The 25,228-nt window shown below is 43.9% G+C and overlaps 1 protein-coding gene and 1 long non-coding RNA gene across 5 annotated transcripts in view; one reads left to right on the top strand and one right to left on the bottom strand.

Annotated features, from left to right (window-relative positions):
- TWF2 (twinfilin actin binding protein 2) overlaps nucleotides 1-25,228 on the top strand; it is a 59,783-nt gene that overhangs the window by 13,141 nt on the left and 21,414 nt on the right. For 3 of the 4 annotated variants that reach the window (XM_081185191.1, XM_081185189.1, XM_081185192.1), the window contains exons 2-4: nucleotides 5,447-5,524; nucleotides 20,830-21,008; nucleotides 24,123-24,218. In XM_081185191.1, the coding sequence (XP_081041317.1) occupies nucleotides 5,447-5,524; nucleotides 20,830-21,008; nucleotides 24,123-24,218 (353 nt within the window). The remainder of the gene's footprint in view (nucleotides 1-5,446; nucleotides 5,525-20,829; nucleotides 21,009-24,122; nucleotides 24,219-25,228) is intronic. The other variant, XM_081185190.1, reaches the window with a different exon arrangement.
- On the bottom strand, nucleotides 194-4,125 carry LOC308582014. The gene is made up of 2 exons (XR_014005449.1): nucleotides 2,076-4,125; nucleotides 194-520 (listed from the first exon to the last, which is right to left on the bottom strand). It is a non-coding gene; the product is annotated as an uncharacterized lncRNA (long non-coding RNA).

The following is a 25,228-nucleotide window of genomic DNA, read 5'->3' as shown; positions in this document are numbered from 1 at the left end:
ATTGGTGTAGCAGGAGTAGACTCAGGCAAATATGTCATAAATGTCAGGATATAGTCATGCCCAGTTCAGATTACAACAGGCAGGCGTGTCAAAATACATAATGAGGAAAAAACAGTTAATGACAGAATATGCCAAATGAGAATAATTGCATACTCTTCCAATCTTTGCTTTAAATCAAGGTTCTCATTTGGAAATTCATGTTGTTATCATTAATTTATCTATCACTTACATGCCAGAGTGACTTGTAAGCAGTTTCCAACTATGAAATCAATTATAAAATACATACATAATTAAAATACACAACAAAACAACAATCATGTCCTTCCTGAACAGGCATATGTGGTAACCGGTTGCTATAACAATGGAAACATATCAGTTAGCAACTAAATAAAGGCTTTACAGGGAATCCACCGGTGCGCACGATCCAAACTCTTGGTCATTCAGTCCATGTGCAACTGCTGAATTTTATCTCCTTACAGATGATGGACTATTTTTTGTTTGTTTAGTGCTCTCTGCTCACCTGCAAGGAAACTAAGTCTGCACAATTCATTTCAAGCTAAAGAACAACACTAAGGATAAGGGCAGGAAATGCCCCCTGGCACCGTAAAGGCATCAGGTTATTTCTGCTCCTGACAGAAGACTTGAATGTGATATTTATTGTGATAAACTTTTGCAAGTCTCTTTGAGAAATACAGTGGTAGCTACGCCAGTGTCACCCAGATATGTTGAACTCCAACTTCTATCAGCCCCAGCCAGCATGGCCAGTGGGCAGGGGTGATGGGAGTTGCAGTCTAGCTGGAAGACATGAGCAGGGTTTAAATATTCTATGTAAGTAAGTAAGTAAAAAAAAATATAGTCGTCTGCTTCCTGTTCTGTTTTTGATCTTCTACTCCCAGTCTTACAGATATCTATTCTGATCCACAGTAGTTCCTGGGGGGTGGGACTTTTTAACTGCTTGCATATCTTGGGGTCTTCGAAGCAGAGTAAATAATTTTCCTTGGGCCACATCTGTGCTAAAACAGAGGGTTTTGATGTCCTGTGATATGGAATAGATATGGCCTCTGGTGGTGGCTGGAGTTGATGAACCTGAGCCGTGCTGAGTGACGGCTCCTGCAGCCTTTCAAAGTTCCTCTGTATTAATAAGAGAAATTGTCATGGCTTCCTTTTGTAAAGCAACTCAAAAGGGTATCTTTGGAACGTTCACTCTCCACCTTTACAGCTGGCATTGTGTGTTAAGGTTCTCTGTTACTAAGTCTGATTAAAACTCTCCAGATTACAAAGGACGCTTGTAATGAGCATTGGCAGCACAATACTGGGAAGCTTGGATCTAGTCAGGACCAAATAATTAATCCCTGTTTAATGCTGTGCTAGATGTCTTGCAGGCTGAGCAGTATCTTCCTTAGAAATAAGCATCTGATATGAGTGTACAAATCTACAGAACATACTAGAGAAGTAAGCTCCTAAGGTCACAGTTCTGGGCATTACATTTGACATTTGCCTGTAGGGCAAATATTTTAAGTTGTTGCATGTCGATTTAGGGTTTGGGGATGGGGGGCTGCTCCCAGAAGGAAAATCATTCCATGTTACTATCATGTTGTAGGGTCCTGTGAAAAGATAAAGTCTGTCTCCTGAAAACAAAGAGATGAACTGCATCCTTAAAAGCAGTGGGAGGCAGAGGGATGAGGAATTTCTTGAAAGGTGATGCTCCCAGCCTTTGCAGGAAAATGTTTCGCTTGGTTGAGGCAGCACTCCTCTTAAAACTCACCCCCACAAGCAACATATTTACACACACAATGATGTCCCCAGGGCCATTGAATGGCTAATTCTACTCAAGCACACTAGAAGTTGCGGCTTGCTTATGTACTGTTGCTGCAGCATCGCAGAGAGATACACAAAAGACGGAGCAGGGAAAGGATGAGGGAAACCAAGGACTCGCCAGCTGCAAAGTGCCTGCTACTACAACAGTATGGGCTGTTGAGCTTGGGTTTTTTGGGGGGTGGTGGTGGAAAGAAGCAGGTTCACTCTTGGTCTGTGCAGGTGTAAGAGACCAATGTCTTAGGAAAGTGGAAACTTACTGCAGGCTTCTGTGAAGCACAACTTCTCCAGCTCTATTTCCAGCAAACTGGGTCCAAGAGCATTGTACCTGAGGAATAAGGAAAGCCTGTAGAGCTGTAGAGGCTAGTGGTGCTTCAACTCTCAGCCAATGTGTCTTGAGTCACACCCAAAGGGGAGAGGAGTATAGGAAGCTGCCTTGCACCAGTCAGACACTTGGTCTACACCAGGGTTTCCCAAACATGGGTCTCCAGCGGTTTTTGGACTACACCTCACATCATCCCTAGCTAGCAGGACCAGTGGTCACGGATGATGGGAATTGTAATCCAAAAACAGCTGGAGATCCAAGTTTGGGAAACCCTGATCTACACAGACAATAGCTCTCCAGGCTTTCAGGCAGGCAGGAGTCTTTCCACAGTCCTCCTTGGAGATGCTGAGACCTTTTACATGCCAAGCATGTTCTCTTCCACTGAGCTATGGCCCTTCTCAAACAGCATTGTGGGCTGTGACTGTGAGAGAGAGCCAGAAGAAGCTGTGTATGATAAAGTAAACCAGTGTGTGTTCACTTATGCACACAGCCAGAAGGGGGAAGTCCAGCTGTTAGGAGCAAGCAGTGACAATGCCTTTTAAGGTATTGTCACACACAGGCTTACATAGTTTTTCCTTTGCATCAGGCTGTATGAGTAATGAAAAATCTGGATTGGTAAAAGTATATATTTGATTACTTTGCTGCTTTGTGTGGTGAAATGCTTGTTTTGGAGTGCATTGCATGGCCAATAAGATCAGCAAGGGTGCATAGAAGGAGGTAATCATGTAGGGATTTAGCATGAGCTAGCAAGGGTAGCCAATGTGGTGCCCTCCAAATGTTAGGAGACAACCCCTATATTCCCTGCCCCATAGCCATGCTGGCTGGGGCTGATGGGATTTGAAGTTCAGCAGCATTTGGAGGGCACCATGTTGGCTTTCCCTGAGTTAGTTTCATAAGTTAAAATGAATACTAGCATATTGCATTAGTATTTAGGAGGCAATTGAGAGCCACCTTTAGATCCTGGTGCAATAGACTCCTCAGGAGGTGCCTCATCCAAAGGCACTCCTCTGCAATCTGTACCATTTGTAGCCCCAGGTAGATTCTAAGATCAGCGCTGCAGATCAGTGAGGTGCGTTTATCTATCTTGTATTGGCTAAACATCACACAAGTTAATCTGTACCAAAGGTTTGCAGCCTTCTTTCCCAGCTGCTGCCATAACTGGAAGATTCAGCCAGGACAGGCTGTGACTGGCGAGATCAGAGTGAACAAGTACCATCAGTGAGACATCATTTCCCAAGACTTGCCTGGGCAGAGCCTGCAAACTGCCATTACTTTGGTTTTGTCTGGATTTTGCGCCAGTTGCCAATACATCCAGGTACCATATAATCATGGTAGGCTGCAAGATCAGCGTCAGCTTCTCCAAAGTGGTCCCACAAAAAGTTGCCTATGTTGTATTTGACTCCTGAAAAATCTAATTAAGAGGTAGGGAACCTTTTTGGCTTCAAGAGTCAGATAGCCACAGCCAGTGTAGAATTGAACCCTGTCCTCCTGTCCATCAGCTGACGGACAGGTGAGCATGGTTTGGAGAAAATGGCCTTGCAGGCCAGATTGGACTCCAGTGGGCCAGAGGTTACGCAGCTCTAATCTAATAGGATCAACAGGTTTCAGTTCCACCATGCTGATCTTGAAGCATAGACGGTGAATCATGGTAACAAATGCAGTAGCCTGGTGCAGAAATACACCTTGCTTTTCAAATCACGACAACTTCAAGAAAGCACATGCTAATGAGATTCCCTCTTAACCAGGGTTTGCCAACCTGATTCAAATGCCGGTTATGATGCAAATATGGTGGGCTTTAGCCAAATTTGGTGCAGATATAGCACTAAACCACAGTTAAGTTTGATTAGGGAAGGGAATGGAGGGGCAATGCATGCTGGAGAGGAGTAGAGGGAGGGTGCATTCCTGAAGCCAGCTGCTGATTTGTACACAATGGTTAGCAGAGAACCAGCATTGTGGGTCCAGTACACAAGTTGCGGTAAACCAAAGTATAACTTACTGGCACAGCGTTGGTGCCTAAAGAGGTTCTCACGCCCACTGTGCTTCCTCCTTTTTTAACTGTGCAAAACTGTAGCTAAGTCAAACTGGGGTTCATGCTTGAGGTCTCTTCTCCTTAGTCATGACCAAGTCTTGTGGTTAAGGAGGAGAGACCTGTGCAACCCTTGGCTTGGAGGACACACAAGTCAGACCTTGGCTTAGTAGCTGCGCCACTCTGAGCTAAAAATTCTGGGAAGGAGTAAAGTGAGCATGATTGCATATTTGGGAGCCTCCATGCTAAGTTGTAGTTTGGCTTAGCGTTATGTGAAAATTTGGCCTCTGTCAGGTCAGAGAATCAGATGTTTTCCAGGGCTGCCTTGTTTATTCAATTATTTCAATTGTTCTAATTACACAGTGAAGCTAATGAGCCTTTAATTCCTACTTAGCTAGTTTATCTTTTACTATCACTTGTTCTCACAGGGAAATGCATGGCCTGTGAAATGCAATTCCTGCCAGCCAGCTCACCTAGAGCTGTTGTATCCATGTTTGGTGAGCAGGATGAAAGGGTTTGGCAGATGACATCATCTTCAACCAAAGTAACTCAAATCCTTCCTGCCGTCCATAAAGGTGACATTATCTGTTGTTGTCGGCAACACACAACCCAACAAGTTTTTCATTTGGCAAGCATCTGCGGCCTCGCCGAGAACTTTGCTGGCTTCTCTTCTCTCGGGTTCATAGCATATTATCCTTCAAGGGTCGACATAGGACAGGCAGAGGGCGAATGCCAGAGCAGCTCCAGTTCCGATTCCTATAAATGTCTGGCTGGCTGTTTGCTTGGCAGCTCACTGGTGGGGGGGGGGGTGTCACATGTTTCTGGTTGGGGCATCTAAAGCAAAACATTGTCATTGCAAGAGCAAAAACAGTGCTGTCTCTGCCCATCATCACCCCTAATCCCAGCAGGCTCCTTTCCCTCTGCCCTGTGTATACATCAGGATGCACTGTATATTTAATAAACTGTCACCTGAGCCCACCCTGCCTTTGCAAGCCAAACTATCTGCTAAATTTGGGATATTATGTTCGCTCAAGCCAAGTATCAAGTTCTTTCGATCACATGCGCTCCCTCCCAGCCGGTATTTAACTCTGAAACTTCTGTGAGAGTTAATACTTTACCAACACAGTTGATCAGAGCAACTGAAATCTTTCTTCCTTTTGAAAAAAAACCTGTACTAGTTCTTTCTCCTTTTTCTTTTTCCTTTACCTTGTTTTGAAGAGTGGAATAAAGTTTGGGTTTCCCTTTTCAGATCCTGATCAATATGTTTCTGATTCTTTTAGCCACAACAGAATTAAAGGATTTTTTTGCCAAGGCCCGGAACGGTTCAGTCCGCCTCATCAAAATCGTCATCGAGGATGGTAAGTTTTACATTGATTTGTGTTGTTGTCTTTTGGTGTCAGCTTCTTCAGTTGTGTACCAGTGGTAGAAAAGCAGGATACAAAATTAACAAATAAATATTTCTTCACTTCATTAATCTGGCTGCCACCAGTCAACTTGGGCAGGGTGGGTGGCTGGCCTAGAGCTACCCAGAGGAAGATTCTAGTGGAAGCTTCTGGAAGGCATTACCTCAAGAATCCACACAACTTTTAATTTTAAAAGAACAGTAGGTTTCATCCTTATTTGGGGGTTTTTTGGTTGCCAGTGAAGCTTCCTTTGGGACATACTGTGAACCCCTTCATATTTTGAACAACTTTTCCCATGAGGGTGCTTGCTGATATTTTTGTGAAGCAACAGACCGGAGTCCCATTAGATGGAATAAGATACTTGCTGTCTGGCCAAAGTGAGGTGGCTGTGTAGACTGTTCTGTTCACGGGGCCATTTTCTGGGTGCTTTCAAAATCTGTCTCCTGTGCAATGTAAATAAAAGGTTGTAGTCAATGTTAGCCATTGGAGTGTCTGATATGGTGGCAGTTGAAAACTTGTCTAACAAAAGAAGCACGGGATAGAATCTAATGGGTGCCCTTGTGGTAGTGAAAAGGATTTTGATCCACTTATAGAAGAGGACAGGAAGCAATTTGCACTGATCCCTCTTCCCCTGCTCCTATTGTTCCTGAAAGCCAACTCAAGAAAGTTGAGGGACCCTCCAGAACAGGGTGGGAGAAGTCTGGGAGTTGGTGGGCTGCAGAGATGTATTTTAAATAAATAAAAGCACACATTCTACTCCTGTAAAAACACCAGTCAGGCTCCGCAAATAACCCAGAGATGCATTTTAAATAAAAGGACACATTCTACTCATGTAAAAACATGCTGATTCCTGGACCATCTGCGGGCTGGATTTAGAAGGCGATTGGGCCGGATCTGGCCCCCGGGCCTTAGTTTGCCTACCCATGAGATAGACCAATATAATATTCCCCACATGCATGCACCAATAATTGGCTATGCTAGTGGAGGCTGATGGGAGTTTGAGTCCAACAACGGTTGGAAGGCCTAAAGGTCAGGGCTGCTGAAGTCTTACGAAACTCCACATCCTTTGTGCTGTCTCTCTTGGAAAGATAGCTCAGAATCAGTCTCCAAATATTTCCCTTTTAGAAGCTAGTTTTTGGATTGGCTTACTAAAATGCAAGCATGTCAAGGACAAGGCTACACTAAAGTCTTTCTCCGTGACTTACTAGTGTACTGTATGGAGGTAATATTTTGACTGAAGAAGCATTAATTTATATGAACTTGCAGCTTCAAGTGGGATGGTCCACATACAAGTTTTATCCCTGATTGAGAAATAGCTTTTGTTTTTCCCAGCAAGTGATGTGTGCACCTTCTTGCTTACTCGATATCAGTTACATTCCAATGGGAAGGCATTCCCTTCTCTGCTCTCACTGTTTTCTACTCCTCTTTTTCCTGCCGCTGCCCACCAGCTGTTTCTTCCAATTTAGTTTTATTATCTCCATGACTCTCACGTGCTGGTGACTCTTATCAGCTGATGAGAATCAGGATGGTGAGATTAGTGCATGAATATGGACTGGTCAGGGGTTTTCCAGGCAAGAAGCTTAGTTATGTCTAAGGTAAAAGGTAAAGGACCCCTGGATGGTTAAGTCCAGTCAAAGGCAACTATGGGGTTGTGGCGCTCATCTCGCTTTCAGGCCGAGGGAACCGGCGTTTGTCCACAGACAGCTTTCTGGGTCATGTGGCCAGCATGACTAAACTGCTTCTGGTGCAATGGAACTTCGTGACAGAAACCAGAGCGCACGGAAACACTGTTTACCTTCCAACCACAGCAGTACCTATTTATCTACTCACACTGGCATGCTTTCAAACTGCTAGGTTGGTAGAAGCTGGGACAGAGCAACGGGAGCTCACTCCATCACAGGGATTCGAACCACCAACCTTCTGATCGGCAAGCCCAAGAGGCTCAATGGTTTAGACCACAGTGCCACCCGCATCCCTAGTTGTGTCTACAGCTAAATAAATACCCATGATCCAAATATCTGAATTGTTAGATGGCTCCCATGAAAATATGTACCACTAATGTAGCCAACTAATTGACTTTGGTAGTCTCCAAATCTACTTGAGCTTATCCAGCAGTTCAGGGAAGATGGAGATGTTGTGGTTAGTCGAAAGTTAATAGCATTTCATTGCTGCTCCCACTTGAGTCACTGGCCTTGGGAAGGTAATCTGAAGTCTGCTTCTGCTTCTAGAATTTTCCAGAAGAGGACTCTGGAACTTGTGGTTGATTACTTTGTGTGGAAAAACTCTGCGATGCTTCAATTTCATGATCTTTAGAAACATTATGCCTCCTAAGCAGCTTACTAGGATGATCCTTGCATGTGTGTATATCTATATGTCTATGTATCTGTCGTGTCTATTGATCTAACAAACATTATTCTGTATATGAGAAACATGCCCTCCCTTTCCTCCCAGCATAGGTGATTCAGTGTTAGGCTTTTTAGAACCAGTGAATACTCATGGATGGATGCGGCATAGGAATCCGCACACTTAGTCATGGCTGACTTGAGGTATATTTATATATGTGACGCGTTGCTGTAAAACTTGAGGGAGGCCTGCATAAAAGGAATTTTCCTCTTGAGTCTTTCCGTCTTCTATATTTGGTGAAGAGCAATTGCCAGGGGCACCAAGGATGTCTCCGTGGGAGAGAGGAGATTAAAATTTAGATCATTAACTTTGTTTCAGAGATTCTGTACTCTGTAGTAGTGAGGAAAGAGGAAGATACTCCTCTTGTTGAAGGTTTTTTAAAGCAAACTTTTTTTTCAGCCTGGGAAGGGGAGGGGGTCGAATTATTTTACGGAGAACCTTCCTGGAGACCTCATACGGGTGGTAGGCCGCGCCAGATGCAAAAGTAGGGAGAACAGCAGTCGTGACTCTTCCTTTTGTGTAGTTTCGCTATATCCCAGCCACACAATCCAGAGGCTTCTGCCTACACACACCTCTCTACCATCCAGGTGAAGAAGAAGCATCATCACAGTTCAGACACATTCCGGCCGCACTATTCTTTCATTATGTGGGGGGTGCATCGAAATCCCCGTCTTCTGCACTATCCATGACAGCAGGATTCTTTTCGTGCAAAATAGTCTGGCCCAACTGACGAGAACATTTTCTACAGTGTACTTGTAAGAGCAGGAACTTTCTTGTTTACCGACTCATGCCAGATTTTTATTTTTATTTTACTTGAAGCTTTCTCCTTTGCTGCCGCCTGCTCTCTTCTCATTCCTCGGGCCTCCTGTTGCTCAATATGGCAGTGCTTCTTGACTCATTGCCTAAGCCACATAAGACTTTTTGATGCTTTTCTTGTCCTCGCTGCTGTTGCTGCTTTTTTTCTTCTTCTTCTCATTTTGATGCAACTGCTTCTAATGATGGGATCTCCGGGTTTTGGGAAGCAACTTGAAAATGGCCTGATGTGCATTAAGAGTATTATGGATGGCCCCTGAAATGCAGCACTGCAAAAATAATGTTTTTGGAAATAATTTACATTTCCTCTCAGTGTGTGTGTGAACATCCAAAGGTACTTTAGCAGAGCAGGAAAGCAGATGTACTAGTAACAAGAGAAGGAGCTCTGAAAGAATGGTTTGCATGAAATGAGGTTTTAATGGCTGCTTGTGTGTGTGATCACATTTTTTCCATTTCTAGAATGGAAAGCCCCAGTCTTTACGGCCTTTCTATGACTCGGCTTGAAGGAAGGGTTGATCTTTTGGGCATCTTTCTAAATGGCAGTGCAATGATCTCCTTAAAAGGAACCACAGATTTCACAATTCTCTTTGGTCATTTCAAATGTATTTATAGCTTGTCAGTTTCTTATGGAAGACACCACTTGTGAAATAAATGGTTTTAAATCTTTCGTTTTCAGCATTTTTTAAAAAAAAGGTAATGAGCTTCTGTGATGCCCACAAAGTTCAGTGTGAAATCTACTGTCCCCACTCTCCGCCCATGTTGTTTGGCGTGGCCAGTCCCCCAGCAGATTTGCTCCTGGGCTCCTTGCATTCAGGAATTCCGTCCAGCAATAGCTTTTTGCCACAGAGATACAGTAAAGGTCACAGGAACGTGAGAAGCTCCTTTAAACCAATTGGGCTACCCAGCTCAACAGCAACTGATAGTGGCTTGTCAGGGTTTCCTGAAGAAGCATTTCCTAGCCCTACCTGGAGACACAAGGGACTGAACATTGCAGGCAAGTCTTGTGTTCTGCCACAGAGCTACAGCCACCCCAGATGGCTGGGTGGCCACGACCTGTGTGCTCGATATACAGTTAGAAGGTTGGGGGGGGCGGAAATCTTTTTAGGGACACTTAAGCAGCTCTCAAAGTGTCTGTGAACAGCACTTACAATGCTGGTTGTTGTTTTTTCCAGATGACGGTTAAGGAATACAGTTTATATCATTTACAGTGAGGATCTATTTGGTAGAGCTTGTATTCCAGCTGAGTCCTATGTAGACTTATTCCAGTGGAATAGTTTAGCAGTCACTGCAGACAAACGGAAGCGGCAACCTCCTTACACTCAGGGAAGTAAAACCCACTGAACCCAGTGAGCCTCATTTCAGGGAAGACATGCAAAGTTTTGCACTGTAAGGTACTTAGAAGGCTGTTTGACTGAACAAGGAAAGGCTCTTCCTTGGGCATTTCTCTTCCTGCCCTTGCTAATATCCCACACTCATGCTAGTGTAAAATTATCCTGCTCATTATCCTAGCATTCTATCCTGCACTCTATTTGTGAGGCAAGTTATTTATTCTCTAAATGCATAAAGTATCATTGGGTGTAAAAGTTTAGGTTTGCTAAAGAAGCCAACCTTCCCCTTGGCAGACTGAATGATTCCAAAATGAAAGGTATGGCATTAAGACTCTTCTCCTCTAACCACAGTGCTAAGCTGGGAAATATGCCTTCCAGTTACCTCAGAAACATCTCTTCTAGGAAGAAAAAAAAAAAGGAAAGGAAAAAGAAGGAAGCAATTTAGAGCAAATATGGTAAAGAAGAGCATTTCACGTGTTTCAGGTGCGAAGAACCTTTGGTCCTTCAGATGTTGTTGCTATTGCTACTGCTGATTTACTAAACACCTTCTAAATCACCATCTCACGTAAGATAATTAAAAAACAGCTGAAAACACGAAAGCAGCAAACACTGTTAAAACAAGGCAAAAACAGTAAGAAGTAGAAGCTTGTGGTAAAAACCTCATAATCCAGCTGGGAAAGCCAAAGTCAGAACATAAATGACTTCAATTGATTCCAGAAAGTGCAGACAACTGGCCGCTGTTATATCTTGACAGGGATGCTATTCCACAGAAGAGGGGCAGCTGCGCTAAAAGCCCTGCTCTGAATTACTGTGGAGGAGGCTTCTGAGCACTTTGCAACCTGCAGGAGAAATTTCACCACAGACGATAGCAATCTACTGGATGGATAAGGGATAAGACAGTCTCTCACGTAACCTGGTCCAGAGCTTATACCTTGAACTGGGCCTCATAGCAGATAGGCAGCCAGTGCAAATCCTGCAAGCACAGTGTTACATTGTTTTCTCCCACAAACAACCTAGTTGCTATGCTGTGCATCTGATCAAGGACCAAGGTAGCCCCACATACAGTGCATTGCAGTAACCCAACTGTGAGGTTACCATGTTTGCTCCCATCAGTACAATTATGGCTAGTGGCCAGGGATGATGAGAGTTGTAGTTCAGCAACATCTGGAGCTCCAGAGGTTCCCCACACCTGACGTATATGGTTTGCTTTTTTACTTGTTGGGTGAAGCAAATCCAGGATTTGCGTGGGTCAGATCATGCTTGTGACATGAAGGATGGGGACTACTGCTCCTTTCTCCCCTTGTTGGATAAACCACCCTTCCATTTTTGGGATGCAACGGCTAACATTTTGTTAATTAAACCTGGATGCAAGCGCTGAGGAAGGAGGGGGAAGGAGCTTGTGGCCCCCTTGCTTTTCTCCCAGCCACTAAACTGTGGCTTATCAAACTGGGAATTGAGCACCCAAACCTGCCCACTGTGTGTCCTTCCTTTTCTGCACTTGCATGCAGAGGTGTGATTCCTTTCACGTCTCTCAAGCCCCTGCCAAATAGCTTTATTACTTAACTTGAATTATGAGGCCTAATTTAACTACTATTCTAGGCAGTGATGATAGCATGTTAGGGGTTTGTGACTGAAATCCTAGTTGGAACATGACAGTAGCTATGCAGAATGCAACATGGAAAAGCAATTTGAATTTGCCTGCTGTCAAGTTTAAACTGAGTTGGAGAGAGTGCAAAGTGTGCCCCTCTTCTCTCTGTTTATAATTTTATAGACTTTATAATGGTTTTCTCCCTTAGTTCTCTCCGAAAGGTTTCAGGCTTTTCAATCTTCCCTCCTAGGAAGAGTGTCCCATCCCTTTTACTGCTTTAATTAAACTTTCCTTTATCATTTGAGTAGTGATTGGCTTTAGAACCACACAGTGTACGGAACATGCCTGTACTGTACAGTTGCATAGAAGCATTTATAATTAATTCCTTTTATTTTTAGTGATTTTTACCTAATAAAGTCTAACATTGAAGTTGCATTCTTTTCCATTGTCTCTCTGCAAAAGGTTGATATTTCGAGTGAGCTTTCCATTAATGACCCAGATACCTCATTCCTTGCTGACCCAATTTAGATCCCTAAGTAGTGCCTATGTAGCAACAGGAGCATTTTCCCCTAATGCGTATCACTTACAGGAAATCTCATTTGCCGTTCTGTTGCACTTTCAACTGGTTTAAAGACCTGCCCTCCTGAAGAAAAGAATAACGTAGTGCTTTGATAGTTCTCATAGTCAGTCTCGCCAAGAACACCCTGAAGGCCTGTGCTTGAAAATACAATCCACTTATTCCATTGTGCTCTTCACCTTAGACTGCCGGGTTACTGGATTACTATCCCGGAGCCATAACAAGAGGATGAAACTGTGAATCACAGTAATTGATATCGGGCCTGGTGCCAGCAGTCAGCCAGACTGGACACTGACAAAGACCTGCCAGGACTCACAAAGGGCTGACCTGCAACCCCCTTGCTCACTGCCTTTATAAACACCCTCTTTTTAGCAACTGGCTACCTCACCCAGAATGCCTGGCTCTGAGAGGGAGACCCTTGGCCTTCTCCAAGGGTCCTGGTGGCAGAGAAGGGGCCAGCGCTGCTGCTGCTGCTGCTATTGTGGTAGCAAATAATTTTTTTAATTTTTTTAAAGTAACAAAGCAGGGAGGAGAATTGGTGGCGCTGTTGCCACAAAGAGGAAGATTGGTCTCAGGGAGGGACATCAGCCAAACTGTACTGAGGACCTATTGCCGTTTGGCAGTGGTCCTGATTGACGTCTTAGGCATGTTGGGAATGTAAGCTTACATTTTAAGGACCCACTTGAAAGCTGTCTGCTCTCCTTTATCCATGTGTTTTGTCGCACTTGTCAAGTTGTTGCCATGCTAGCATTTAGGGTTAATGTTCTTTGCTCATGTGACCCTGGTAGATTATTACTTAGGATTTCAACACAAGGTAGGGCTCTCATGGGGTGAGTAAGCATGGAGCTTATTATAGATTTTGATGAAGTTTTGCCCTCCTGATGACTCTTCCATCTGCTGAGAGTGTGTGTGACACAGATCAAACATTTATTAGAAAATAGGACATGTACAAAAAAAAATTCTTAAGGACTATTGTAATAATATGACGTCAGTGGCAGGCCTTGAATGACTTTTGTGGCATGATGGATAATTAGAAGAGAATATATTACTGAGGAAAATTAACAAAAGAAAATGAAAGCAAACAGTGTCCTAGATAGATAAAGTAGTAAATGCATAATGGGGTGACGGGAAGCCGTTAGAAATGCAAGCAGAACTTATTGTGATATAATGTAACAAATATTACCATTCTCTTTTCTTTCTTCTGGACAAATCTTTTGTTTGTTGTTTCCTTTTAATTTCAATAAAGCATTTAATAATAATATAAAAAGTGTGTGTGTGTGTGTGAGAGATATTATATAGGTTGGGCTGTGACCAGTTATTGACAAGCTTTATTAACTAATCAGCTATTTAGTTTGTATTTTGTTTGCTAGATGGCTGAGTAGAGAGAGAGATGGGAGGTTTTTTATTTGTGTTGAGTAGGAAACGGGGGGGGGTCCCCTTTCTATTTCATACTAGGGTACAGAGATGGCATGAATGACAGAAATATCTGCCTCTCCTCAAGCCATCTTGTATATGAACGGTGTTGGTAGGCAGGCAGCATGTGAGCCGAAGACGTGCTCTTGCATCCTTCCTGAGGCACATAGAACAGACACACCAGAGCTATGTAGCTGGGTAGTTAAAAAAAGGTATTCTTCTTTATAGCAGTTTTATGTCTAGAATGATCAGGTATTTCCTATTGCCACAGCCCTGAATAATGTTTGTTATTTCTAATCTCGGTGCTTTTAAGAATTAATCTCTTAACTTCCCTTTGAACCTCAAGGTCAGGGTGTGCCCAGTGTAGCTTTAGCTTCTAGCACAGTAACAAAGTCTGCCTGCGGCTTGTAGATTGGAAGGGCTGTGGTTCCAAACTGAGAAAGAAGTTCCTGGGTATCCGCAGGGTGAAGTGAGTCACAAAAGCTTGTATTGGTTCCAGTGGAGCTTAGAACTTAAATCCAGTCTTTTGAATCTTTACAAAAACCTTTAAAAATGTGAAGTGGGAGCAGTGGGAGTTGGGATGGGGGCAGTGATGCCACTACCAGGGTCCCAAGTTAAATGGCAGGAGATAAGGTAAAAGCCAGATTGTGAAAGCAGCAAGCCACGTGGCAAGAAAAGCACCAATGTGGGTAGTGGCTGTTAAATCCGAAACCTGAGTGTGGCCAGAAGTGTTAGAGACACTCAGATCTCTGCAGAATCCCCTCCCCCCAAAATGAGCTATAGTTCTTATGCTTTTTGAACAAGCTATATTCATGCCTTTTGTACAAGCCTAACAAATGATAACTTGATGGGACCTTTACCCTGATTCACAGCTCCTTCCTACTTTGCACACTGAATCTGTCAGCAATCAAGTGTTCAGCAAATCTGGCTTTACAGTGCAGTGCCTTCTGCTGAGAACACCAGCTCTCCACACCCCAAAGTCTATACAGGAAGTAAGAGTTCCTTTTGGCTCAGTCTGTCGTTCTTCGTTTTGCAGAACAGAAGAGCAATGAACAGCTTAATTCAGGTTTAAGAAGCAGAGCAGCCTTCTGTTGACTGGTGGTACATAAGAGCATAAGAAGACAGAGCCCTGCTGAATCAGGCCACCTAGTCCAGTCGCCTGTGGGAAGTCTGCAGACAGGCCTTGAGTGCATTGTGGGTAGTAGCCATCCTCAATAAATTTGTCTCACACTCTTTTAAAGCCATCCAAGTCAGTGACCATCACTATATCTGGTGGGAGCAAATTCCACTGTGTGAAGAAGTACGTCTTTTTTATGTCCTAAATATTCCAACATTCAATTTCATTGGATGGTGCTGGGTTCTGGTATTGTACAAGAGGGAGAAAAACTTATCCTGAACCTTTTCCAGATTTACAGTATCCTCCTTGAGATGAGGGGACCAGAACTGTAGGTGTGCTTCTAGTCAACTCCTTTGAGTATCTGTGTCTTGTGGCTAACCCCAAACTACAAAGGCACACTGGCAAATCTAAAAATACCTGCTTCTTTGGGGTGGGGTGGGGTTGAAAAATAGTGGCAATAAGTGTTTCTGATTGGTGTTGGGCCAGCTGAGAGGTACCCAACTGTACATTTCTATATATCTCCAGCCAGCCACTTTCTCTCCTGTAGTTACTTGATTTTAAAATCTCACTTTCCTTCAGTCTTTTGAATCTTTCAGTCTTTTGAATCTAGATATCTCCAGCCAGCCACTTTCTCTCCTGTAGATGCTTGATTTCTGGGCAACTTCTTCGTTTGCCTCAGACAATAAGCAAATGTGTGGTAGTGTAAATTGAGAAGAATCATGAAAAGAAAAGTGATTTTACCATGGATAATAAGGGGTACCAAGATGGTGCCCTCAATATATTGTTGGACTGTAGTTCATCTGCTTCTACTGGTGGAATAAGCATTGATGGTATCATTCTGCACTCCTGAGTACAACAGTGGTCTTCACTATGGTAAAGTCTCGCTTCCCCAGACAGTCTTCTCTTTGTTGACAAGAAGCCAGTGTATCAACCCTGACTCCCTCCAGTCATTAAGCATTGGGAGGAGAGGGGGATCGTGCTCTAAAATCAGCAAAGCAAAATGTTAATGTATCCTGCTTAAGACAATTCTTCTTTTAACAAACAGCCAGGTAATAAAAAAGACAGCAGATCTGAGTGTTAACAACCAGCCACAGCACCTTTACACCCTGTGACGTAAAGTACAAAAAAGGGTTGCCTAAGTGTTTCATAACTACACCTCTGTCTGCTTGCGGTTTCTGCAAGGTTACTTGCCAGTTTCCTGACTTAGATCTTGGAACTTGCTGGTGATGCAACTTTCATCTTTAGTCGATAAATACAATAATGCAAAAAAAGATGTTTCAGTGAAGAACAGATTCAAACCCAAGGCCTCCTTTTGCTGATCACCTCCCTCTTTTACCCCTCTTTTTCTTTTCTATAACAACAGGGTTACTTATTAGAAAAGAAAGAAGGTTGTATATTAGAAGGGAGTGAAGCATGTAGCTGTGACACCAGGTGAGCTAGCCTTAGCTCAGGCTTGAAAATAGCCACTTGCCTCGTTGCCTGTGGTGAGTCAGGATTACCTCCAGGCAGGAAATCTTTCTGTGCTTGCCCATATGTGCACAGTGTATGCAGCCCTGACTCCAGTCTTTGATTCCTTTTGGAGAGGGATATGCTTGACATGCAGAAGTTAATGGGAAAGACTGGCTGCCTGAGACTTCGAAGGGCTTCTCCTGTTGGAGTAGGCAAAGTGCTAGGCTCCACTAATGGGTGGTGTCTGACTTGGTATGAGGCAGCTTGCAGCGCGTATGGCAGGTTCATTCCCAATGTCATGTGACAGAGTCCATAGGTTTTCACTTTGAGCAGCAGTGATTCCTCTGGAAAGTGGTGACTGCCTGCTTTCGATGAAATAATACGTTGTCGAAAGGGTGGAACTTAGTGGAAGGGGAATTTGTGTGAAGGGGCGTGTGCAGATTGCAAGAGGTCAGCAGCATTCTGGCATGGTCCCTGTTGTAACATGACCAAACAGGTTAAAAAAAAGGCCACATGTGTTGGCTGCCTGACCTGCTGCTGTTCAAGCTGTTGCATTGTTTGTTTGTGACATATTGTTGTTATCCTATTGTTTGCAGAGAATTAAAGAGACAATTCAGGGTTTGTGTGAAGAATCCTGAAAGTGTTTTCCCTGACCTCTCATCTTCAGATTGACTGATAATTGACAGGCCAAGATCAGGCACATATTTGAAGGCCTGGTTTGTTGTTTCGTTGCTTGTACGCATGTGCTCTAAAGGCACTTGAGGTCACCATTTGCTGTGGTCAAGCAGGCCTGGGTCTGGCCTGTGCCTGGATGGGAGGCTGCTTGGGAACCATATGCATGCTGTCTTGGGCTCTGTGATGGAGAAAAGGCAGGGTAGAAATGTAAGGAAATAAACAAATGTTTGAAACAGGCATGGGCCACCTCCAGACAAACAGAAAAGCATTGTGGGCATACACTGCGAAGCGACAATGGACTGTGGCTCCCTGGGAACCTTAAGTCATGTGGTAGGCCACCAATATTCCAAAGTGGTATATTTGTAGGTGATCCATAATGCATCATATTTCCCAGTGTGCAATTTGCTTCTCCATCGTGATGTCATTTCTTGCTTGAGTGGGCAGTTTCTGATTTGTAATGTATCTGCAGTTCATCTATGTTTATTCCCATAATGTTAAATGGACATGTGCACCTTTGCGTGTGTGTGTGTGTGTGTGTGCGCGTGCGCCTGCGCGTGCGCGTGTTTAAAGAATAAAAGAGAAAGGCAGGAGGATAGGCAGAACCACCGTGACTGGTAATAATTCCATCTGTCCAAACTAATGGTGGAAAGTTTTTTAGGTCTTTAAGAAGGTTCAGTTTTGTGTGCAAGAAAATCTAGAAACAGAGCATTAAACTAGGGATGCTGAGTTACCATATATGGCTGTTCATTGGAGGTTCTCCAGCCACCTCCTAACAAACAAACAAACAAACAAACAAACAAAACTGGTTAGATTGGATGCACTCCAAATTAGAATTTTCATTTAGTTCTTTAATAATTGCTCCTTTCATTTCCCCATCAACTGTATACATATTTCCATTTCAGAAGCATGGTTCCACCATATCATGTGCTGGCCATTGATGGTTTGCATTGCTGCTTCATTGTGGGATCAAGGGTTGTGGCAAACTTGTCAGAACAGGAAACTGTAGAAGTGCATCACACAGTGTTTCGCAAAGATAATTGAACCACAAAGTTGTGTGTTTGTAGTTAGATGCATCGTTCCTCAGGAGGTCAAATTAGAATTTTATCTTTGATTGAACTGCAATATTTACTCACTTTTTCAGTCAGTTTTTAAACAGCAGACTGAAAGCTCTCAGATGGTTAAATCGACTTTCCGTAAAAGCAAAAACTTGCTAAGGTGGCATAAGTAGCAGTAAATGAAAGGGCAGGAAATAGCTGCTAGCTGAGGGCATGTTTTGCATCCTAGAGGGAAGTGGACATTTCCGGGGCTGTCTCCGCAGCCTGAGTGACACCCACAGTGACACCCACATTCCTAATTTCTCTCTCTCCCCCCCCTTTTTTTTGCTGACCTGAAACTACAGGGGATAGCTTTATAAGGACAAGAATGGTTGAGGAGATTTGGCAAGCAGGCAGGAGGCCTGGGTGGCTCTAGCCTAGGGGCATGGGACTTCAGGCCTGCAGATGTTTCAGGACTTCAACTCCCATTAGCCCCAGCCAGCATGGCTGGTGGTCAGGGATGATGGGAGCTCTTGACCAGCAACATCTGGGCCACAAGCTGGCCACCTCTGTGTTGAAACAGAAACATTTTGTTATGTTTGTGAGGTTGAGTTCTGGCAAAGGTCCTTGTGACCTTCTTGGCCCCTTTTTTGTTTTTGTTTATCATGAGTGAATCGGAGAGCGAGTTAACATGGGCACTGGAGGGTTCCCGAAAAACATAGCCCTTGGGAAATGGGTCTGCAGTAGAAACAAAACAAATGATGCAACAGACAGCTATCACTTACCCAGCCAAGTGGTCACTGTCTCAGGGCCTGGAGTGCTTTAATATTTTCTGCCTAACTCAGTAGCTCTGATTATAGGCTGATAGGTACATTCAGAGTAATCACATCATTTACCCCTCTGGGATCTTGCTTTGCCTTCTCCCTGGTGTAGAAATATAGCCCAAGCAGAAAGGTTTTCTGTTTCCCCCCAACATAAAATCCCATGAAGCTGCCTTATATTGGAGCCAACTGTTGTCCCATGTACTGGACAGTCTATCCTGATTGGAAGGTCTCAGGCACACAGGTATTTCCCCTACCCAATGCTCTTAAGTAGCAGTGTTAGATTTGAACCTGAGACTTTCTGCATGTAGCAAAGCAAGTCATGACTCAGAGTATTAGTGTTCCCTTTGTCGGTGGCAAAGTCTCTAGGCCGGGCTTCTTTTTTATACACATACATAGGAGCTGGTTTCATTATGTAATCTATAGGACTGCCAGGTTATTATCATTGCCAGATGGCCCTTTGTATTTCAAAAGGGATTGTCCAGAACCTTACAGCTGTGTCAACATAAAATGGGTGTTCCAATATATGCTGAGAAGAAACACAGTCAGGGATGGGTCTCGCTTTTGAAAACTCTTGCCCTGCTGGGGTTGGGGGAAGAGGGAGGCACACGGTCCTTGCGCTTTCTGCATCTCTTCTGTGCCCCTTCCAATCTCTTCTGTAACCTTATGCAGTCCGTTCAAGAGGCACTTCCATGGACAGATTTCCCCCTTCAGTTCCGTGATGGAGAATAAGGGTGTTGTTCTCAACAGTGAAGGAGAGCGGCTCTAGGATCACAGGTCTGCCATTCCTGCTGTGTTCCTAGAGTTGTGCTCTTGGGAGTGAAGAAGACCAATACATAATGCAGACGTTCTGTCTTTGCACCCAACTCCTTTTATTTTTCCATAACCCATGAAACAGAACTATCGCCTCTTTTCAGCCATAGGGAACGTGGCAGAACCTTTGGCCCACAAAGTGCTCAGATCTGTCTCTGACCAAGAAGAGTGATCAGGGGTTCTCAGAAGGAAGGAAAGCCAAGATGCAACCAAGGAGGACAGCCTGCCTAGGGCCTGATCTGCCCTGCCCTTGCCTCCTTCCACTTGGCTTGGGGCGGGGCCTGACAGGCTTCACAAGGACTGTGGCTGCTGCTTAGCACCGAGGACTCCTCTTTTCAACTGTTCTTAATTTTTATCTGTGTTGTTTTAAATGAGACCATATTGGCTGTAGGCCTTGTAAGACCTGCACCCTGCCTTACTGTTCCTTTCCCATCTGGCCTGGGAGAGTGGAGTGCAGACTGACTCCAGCTACAAAAGCTGAGGCTGTTGAACAGATTCTTGGGCTGGAGTATTGTTTACGGGGAGTTGAGACAGCTGTTGCTGTTATTGATGTTGTTGTATCTTTAGTTTCAGATCTTATGATTTATGTGGAAATTGTTTCCATTAAGTTGTGTACTTTTTGATGCGTTTTATTTATTGTTTATGACTTCTGTTATGTTTGTAATTATGTAAATCTTGTCATGTTGTAAGCTGCCTTGAGCATAGTTTCAACAAATTAAGGTAGTGGTGGTGATGATGGTGATGATGATGATGATGATGGTGATGATGATGAACCAAGCGTGTGTGGGCCTTACCAAAGTATCTGGGTTGGCGGGAGTAGGTGGAAAGTTCCTCACCCTTGATTTAGAAAAGGTCTGGGTGGCCCAACTGCAGCCCCCTAGACCTCCTAGCCTCTCTCCAGCTCTTGGGAATCTCTTCATCACACCCTCCTCAGGTGCTTTTGCCTGGCTAGAATGCATCCTTGATAATTTTCCTCTTTTTGGGGGGCAGGGTGGGCAGGTGTAGAAACTTTTGGCTTGCATGGCTGAGATGTATACAGCCCACTGTACAAAGACAAAGGCTCTGCCCACCACTGTCCTGTAACCTCCAGAAAGTTGCCTACATGTGGTTCTGGGGCTGCAGAAGGTTCCCTTAGCCCTGGTTGTAAATGACCGATGCTGCGTTTAAGTGCCACATCTTTTTGCTCACAGTTCTTTCATTTTCTCTGCCCCGCCCCCTCCAACTTGCAGAGCAGTTGGTGCTTGGAGCCTACAAAGAACTGTCTCGACGTTGGGATAAGGACTACGACTCATTTGTGCTGCCGCTGCTGGATGAGCTGCAGCCATGCTACATCCTCTACCGCCTGGACACCCAGAATGCACAGGGCTACGAGTGGCTCTTCATCTCCTGGTCTCCTGACAACTCTCCTGTAAGCCTCTGCTTTGTTTCTGCTTGACTTTAGCCTCCTAGGGCTCAGAGCTGAACTGGCATGGGTAGCTGGTTTATGCAGTGGGTTGTAGGTGAAAAAGTAGGTCCTGTTCCCTTCTGGGAAGAGGATCGTGCAGCCAATGCAAGACTGAACACGGTCCTTCCACCCACCAGCTGACATCACCAGTGATGGGCAGGTGGGCACAGTTTGGGGAACATGGCCTAGAGGGCTACGATCAGCCAATAGGCCAGGGGTTCCCTACCCCTGGTTTAATATCATGTAGAAATTGGAGGTGATTCTTTCTCACCATGTTTAGGAATTCATTCAAAACAAACTTTACAGAACAGTCCAATGGACCATCACTTGATTAAAAAACAACAACCCTACAAACAGAGATGATAACCTTAAGGACTTAATGTATCCTATTGTTTCATCATATAATATTTCTGTGGACAAGGGTAAATACGGAGGGTTGTACTTATCTACTGCCATTTACACATTCTTGCATTCCCAGGCATTTGTGTTGTGAACTACTCTGAAAGAATCTTGCAGAACTCTTGCTCCTATAATCTCCGCTCTTATTAGACTAGCATGCCATCTGGAGGCCAACACAGGCAATGTTTTAACATGGCTTGTCATTACTGTGAGAAGTGCTCCCATTCTTTTTCCCTAGCTCTTTCCCAGATCACCCCAGGTTTCTTTAAAGGATCATCAGCTAAATCAGTGGAAACATTCTCCCCCGTTTATGTATTGAATGAATTTCTGTGCCACCCTTCATCAAAAAGTCATTACAGGGAGGTCACAATAAAAATTGGTAAAAGCAGTTCGTACACTTAAGCCAACAATTTAAACACCAGAGCCAGCTGAAATAAGACAGCCTTTTAAAAACACCCGTTTGCAAATCTCCACCTAAAAGCTCACTCCCCTACAAAAGCCTGGAGTGAATAGCTATGTTTTTAGACGGTGGCAGAAAGCAAGGTACGTATGGTGGCACCAGCCATATCTCAGGAGGGAAGGAGTTTCACAGCTGCTGAAGAAGTAGCACCACAAATAAAGTCCTGACCCTGGTCACCACACACACAAGGAAGAGTAATATAAATAAATAAAATGCAAACCACACATTACTCCAAAATGGTTTTTGCATAGTTAAAACCTTTGATGGCTAGAATATGGAGGGGTTGTGTGGAGATTGACACTGCCAGAATTCTGACTATGGTAAGCTGAAGGGAATGTACGACACCCATGTTTAAATCGGCACCCGTGTTTAAATCACCACCTTATTACATTTTCTATGAAAGTGAAGTTGATAAATATTTTAATAATACAAAATCATAAAACTCCTAAATCAGCCTTCCCCAACCTGTGGCCTCCAGATGTTGTTGGACTCCAGTTACCATCAGACCCAGACAGCATAGCCAATAGTCCGGGATGATGGGAGTTGGAGTCCAGCAACATCTAAGGGGGCCTCAGGTTGGGGAAGGTTGCTGTGAATCCTTGGGGCTCCCATATGAATTTGCCTGTATTTTGAGATTTTCCGTGGAGGTTCTGATCTGGATCCTTTTCTTCTCTTCAGTGTAGTGTATGGTTACTCTCTGGAACAAGGTCTTTTTAACAGTGGCACCAGAAATGTTGCCAGAATTGTGGAACTCCTTCCTGGGAAGTTTTACTGTGCTAACATTTAGACAGGCAGCAAAGGAGGTGCTTTTTTCAGAAGGTCTGCAGGACTGAGTTTGAGGGAATACAATATGTTTGTCCTGCTGACTTTCTTTTTACCATTTAACTAATGAGTTACTAATTTTCTTCTGTTCTGCTTGTGGCATTTTGCCTTATTCATAGTTTTAAAAAACATTTGGGTTTTAAATTTGAGCTGCTTTAAGATTTTTATTTTTAATTCAAATGGCAGAATGTAAATATTTTTATATTGAAATACGTATATTTCTGTGTCTTACCTGTGCTAACAGCATTCATATTTAGCCACCAACAGTATTAGAGAGGGTCAAGTTATTTTTTTTCCTCGGCCAGGGGTGGAGGTTTACCCAAGTATCAATAAACTTGAATATTTCACCCAGTTATTAAAACATAAAACCCTGCTAGCTGTGAAGGCAGTTAAGGTAAAAAGGTTACAGTAATAGGAACAATAGTTGCTAACCACCCCCCAAGTCCTGATGTTGAACTCTGTGATAAGATCATCCATAATACCTCCTGGGGAATAGCTGCCAGTTCAATTGACTCTGTGTAATTGCTTATATTGGCAGCTCTATAGATTTTATACTTGCAAGCCCTCACATGGTTGACTTTCTAGTCTGTCTGAATGTATTTTGGAACAGTAGTTTGAAGATGGCTATCTAAAAATATTAGCAAGGGGACATATTCCTTAATAAAGAATGTGCTCAGAACACACAAATGTAAAACCCTGCAGTTACAGCATTCCATGACCATTGTAATTGGGAGACTACTGCATTGCGCTCTATGTGGGGCTACCTTAGAAGGTGACTTGGAAACTACAACTCATCCAGAACGCGGCAGCTAGACTGGTGACTGGGAGCAGCAGCCGGGACCATATAACACCAATCCTAAAGGATCTTCACTGTCTCCCAGTACATTTCCAAGTACAATTCAAAGTGTTGGTGCTGACCTTTAAAGCCCTAAACAGCCTTGGCTCTGTATACCTAAAAGAGCACCTCCACCCTCATCGTTCAGCCTGGACACCAACATCCATTTCCGAGGGCCTTGTGGCGGTTCCCTCACTGTGAGAAGTGAAGTTACAGGGAACCAGGCAGAGGGCCTTTTCGGTAGTGGTGCCTGCCCTGTTGAACACCGTCCCATCAGATGTCAGACAGATAATTCACTATATGACTTTTAGAAGACATCTGAAGGCAGCCCTGTATAGGGAAGTTTTTAATGGCCGCTGTTTTATTGTGTTTTTAATATTGTGTTGGGAGCCACCCAGAGTGGTTGGGGCAACCCAGTCTGATAGGCGGCAGCTTCTCCTTCTCCTTCTTCTTCTTCTTCTTCTTCTTCTTCTTCTTCTTCTTCTTCTTCTTCTTCTTCTTAAGTTTTCATACTCATGGAATGACTTGTCCTTGTCAATGCTGTTTCTCTCTGTATGACCAGGTTAGACTGAAGATGCTCTATGCAGCAACCAGAGCAACAGTGAAGAAAGAGTTTGGAGGAGGGCATGTGAAGGACGAGCTCTTTGGAACAGTTAAGGTACGGCAATATTCAGCAGGGCCGTCAGGAAGAGCCTTCGCCATTGTTGTCTTGTACCGTGTTGCTCAGAACCTTACATCTAGAAGGCAGGCATTTTTCTGGGTCAGTTTAACCCCCTCCCCCACACCCCCTTTGAGTAGTTTTCAGTTCTTTAAGGCAGAAGAAAATCAAGTGTGTTAATAGTAATAATAAAAGCTTTCTGGGAAACTGGAAGATAAAGCTATCAGTGGCTACTAGCCATGATGGCTGTGTTTGGCCTCCACTGTTAGAGGCAGTATGCCTCTGGCAGAGGTAGGGAGAGCACTGTTGCTCCCATGTCCTGCTTTTGGGCTTTCCATGGGCATCAAGGTGGCTACTGTGTGAACAGGATGACGGACCTTTGGCCTGATACAACAGGTTTCTTAAGTTCTTAAACTAACTGAGATCTTCAGTGTTTCCCATCCCCCCCCCAACAGATTTATTCAATTTGTGATTATTATTATTTTTAATCCTTTTGGATCCACACTTGGTGAGGGTCGGAGTTTGGGCTGTGTGGTCTTCATTAAGGCCCTGTCTCTACCTTTCCTCTCCATAATTAGAGCAGTACTCCTAGGTGGATGGATGGATGGATGGATGAAAGACAGAAAGGAAAGGAGGCGCATAGGCTTAACATCAAGTTCGAGCACTCCCTTTTGGGTGGGTGTCCTGATATGAAACTTGGGTAGTCCATGATTCTACACGCGATGCAATAGCAAACCCTGGTTTGCTAGCCATGGTTTTCATGGCACTCTGGCTTTCTAGGAAAGCACCATAAGGTGGCAGCATTGCTCATGAAATGAGATCACACTATGTAGCGTGGGAGGAATCTTGCGTTTCTGTTTGTCTGCAACCTTCAGTAGTTCTATATAACTGTGAAATCCTCAAGACATGCCTGTCATTTGACAGGAAATCTAATACTAAGCCCAGTGTACTTGACCAGCTAACATTGGACAAGTTCCTCTCAGTGGTGGCATATTTATTCTTTTAAGCTA

Source organism: Podarcis bocagei (assembly GCF_964188305.1).
Source record: "Podarcis bocagei genome assembly, chromosome: 2".
NCBI classification, from domain to species: domain Eukaryota; kingdom Metazoa; phylum Chordata; class Lepidosauria; order Squamata; family Lacertidae; genus Podarcis; species Podarcis bocagei.
The sequence above is the reverse complement of the archived record's forward strand: the minus strand, read 5'-3'. Positions and strand labels throughout refer to the sequence as shown.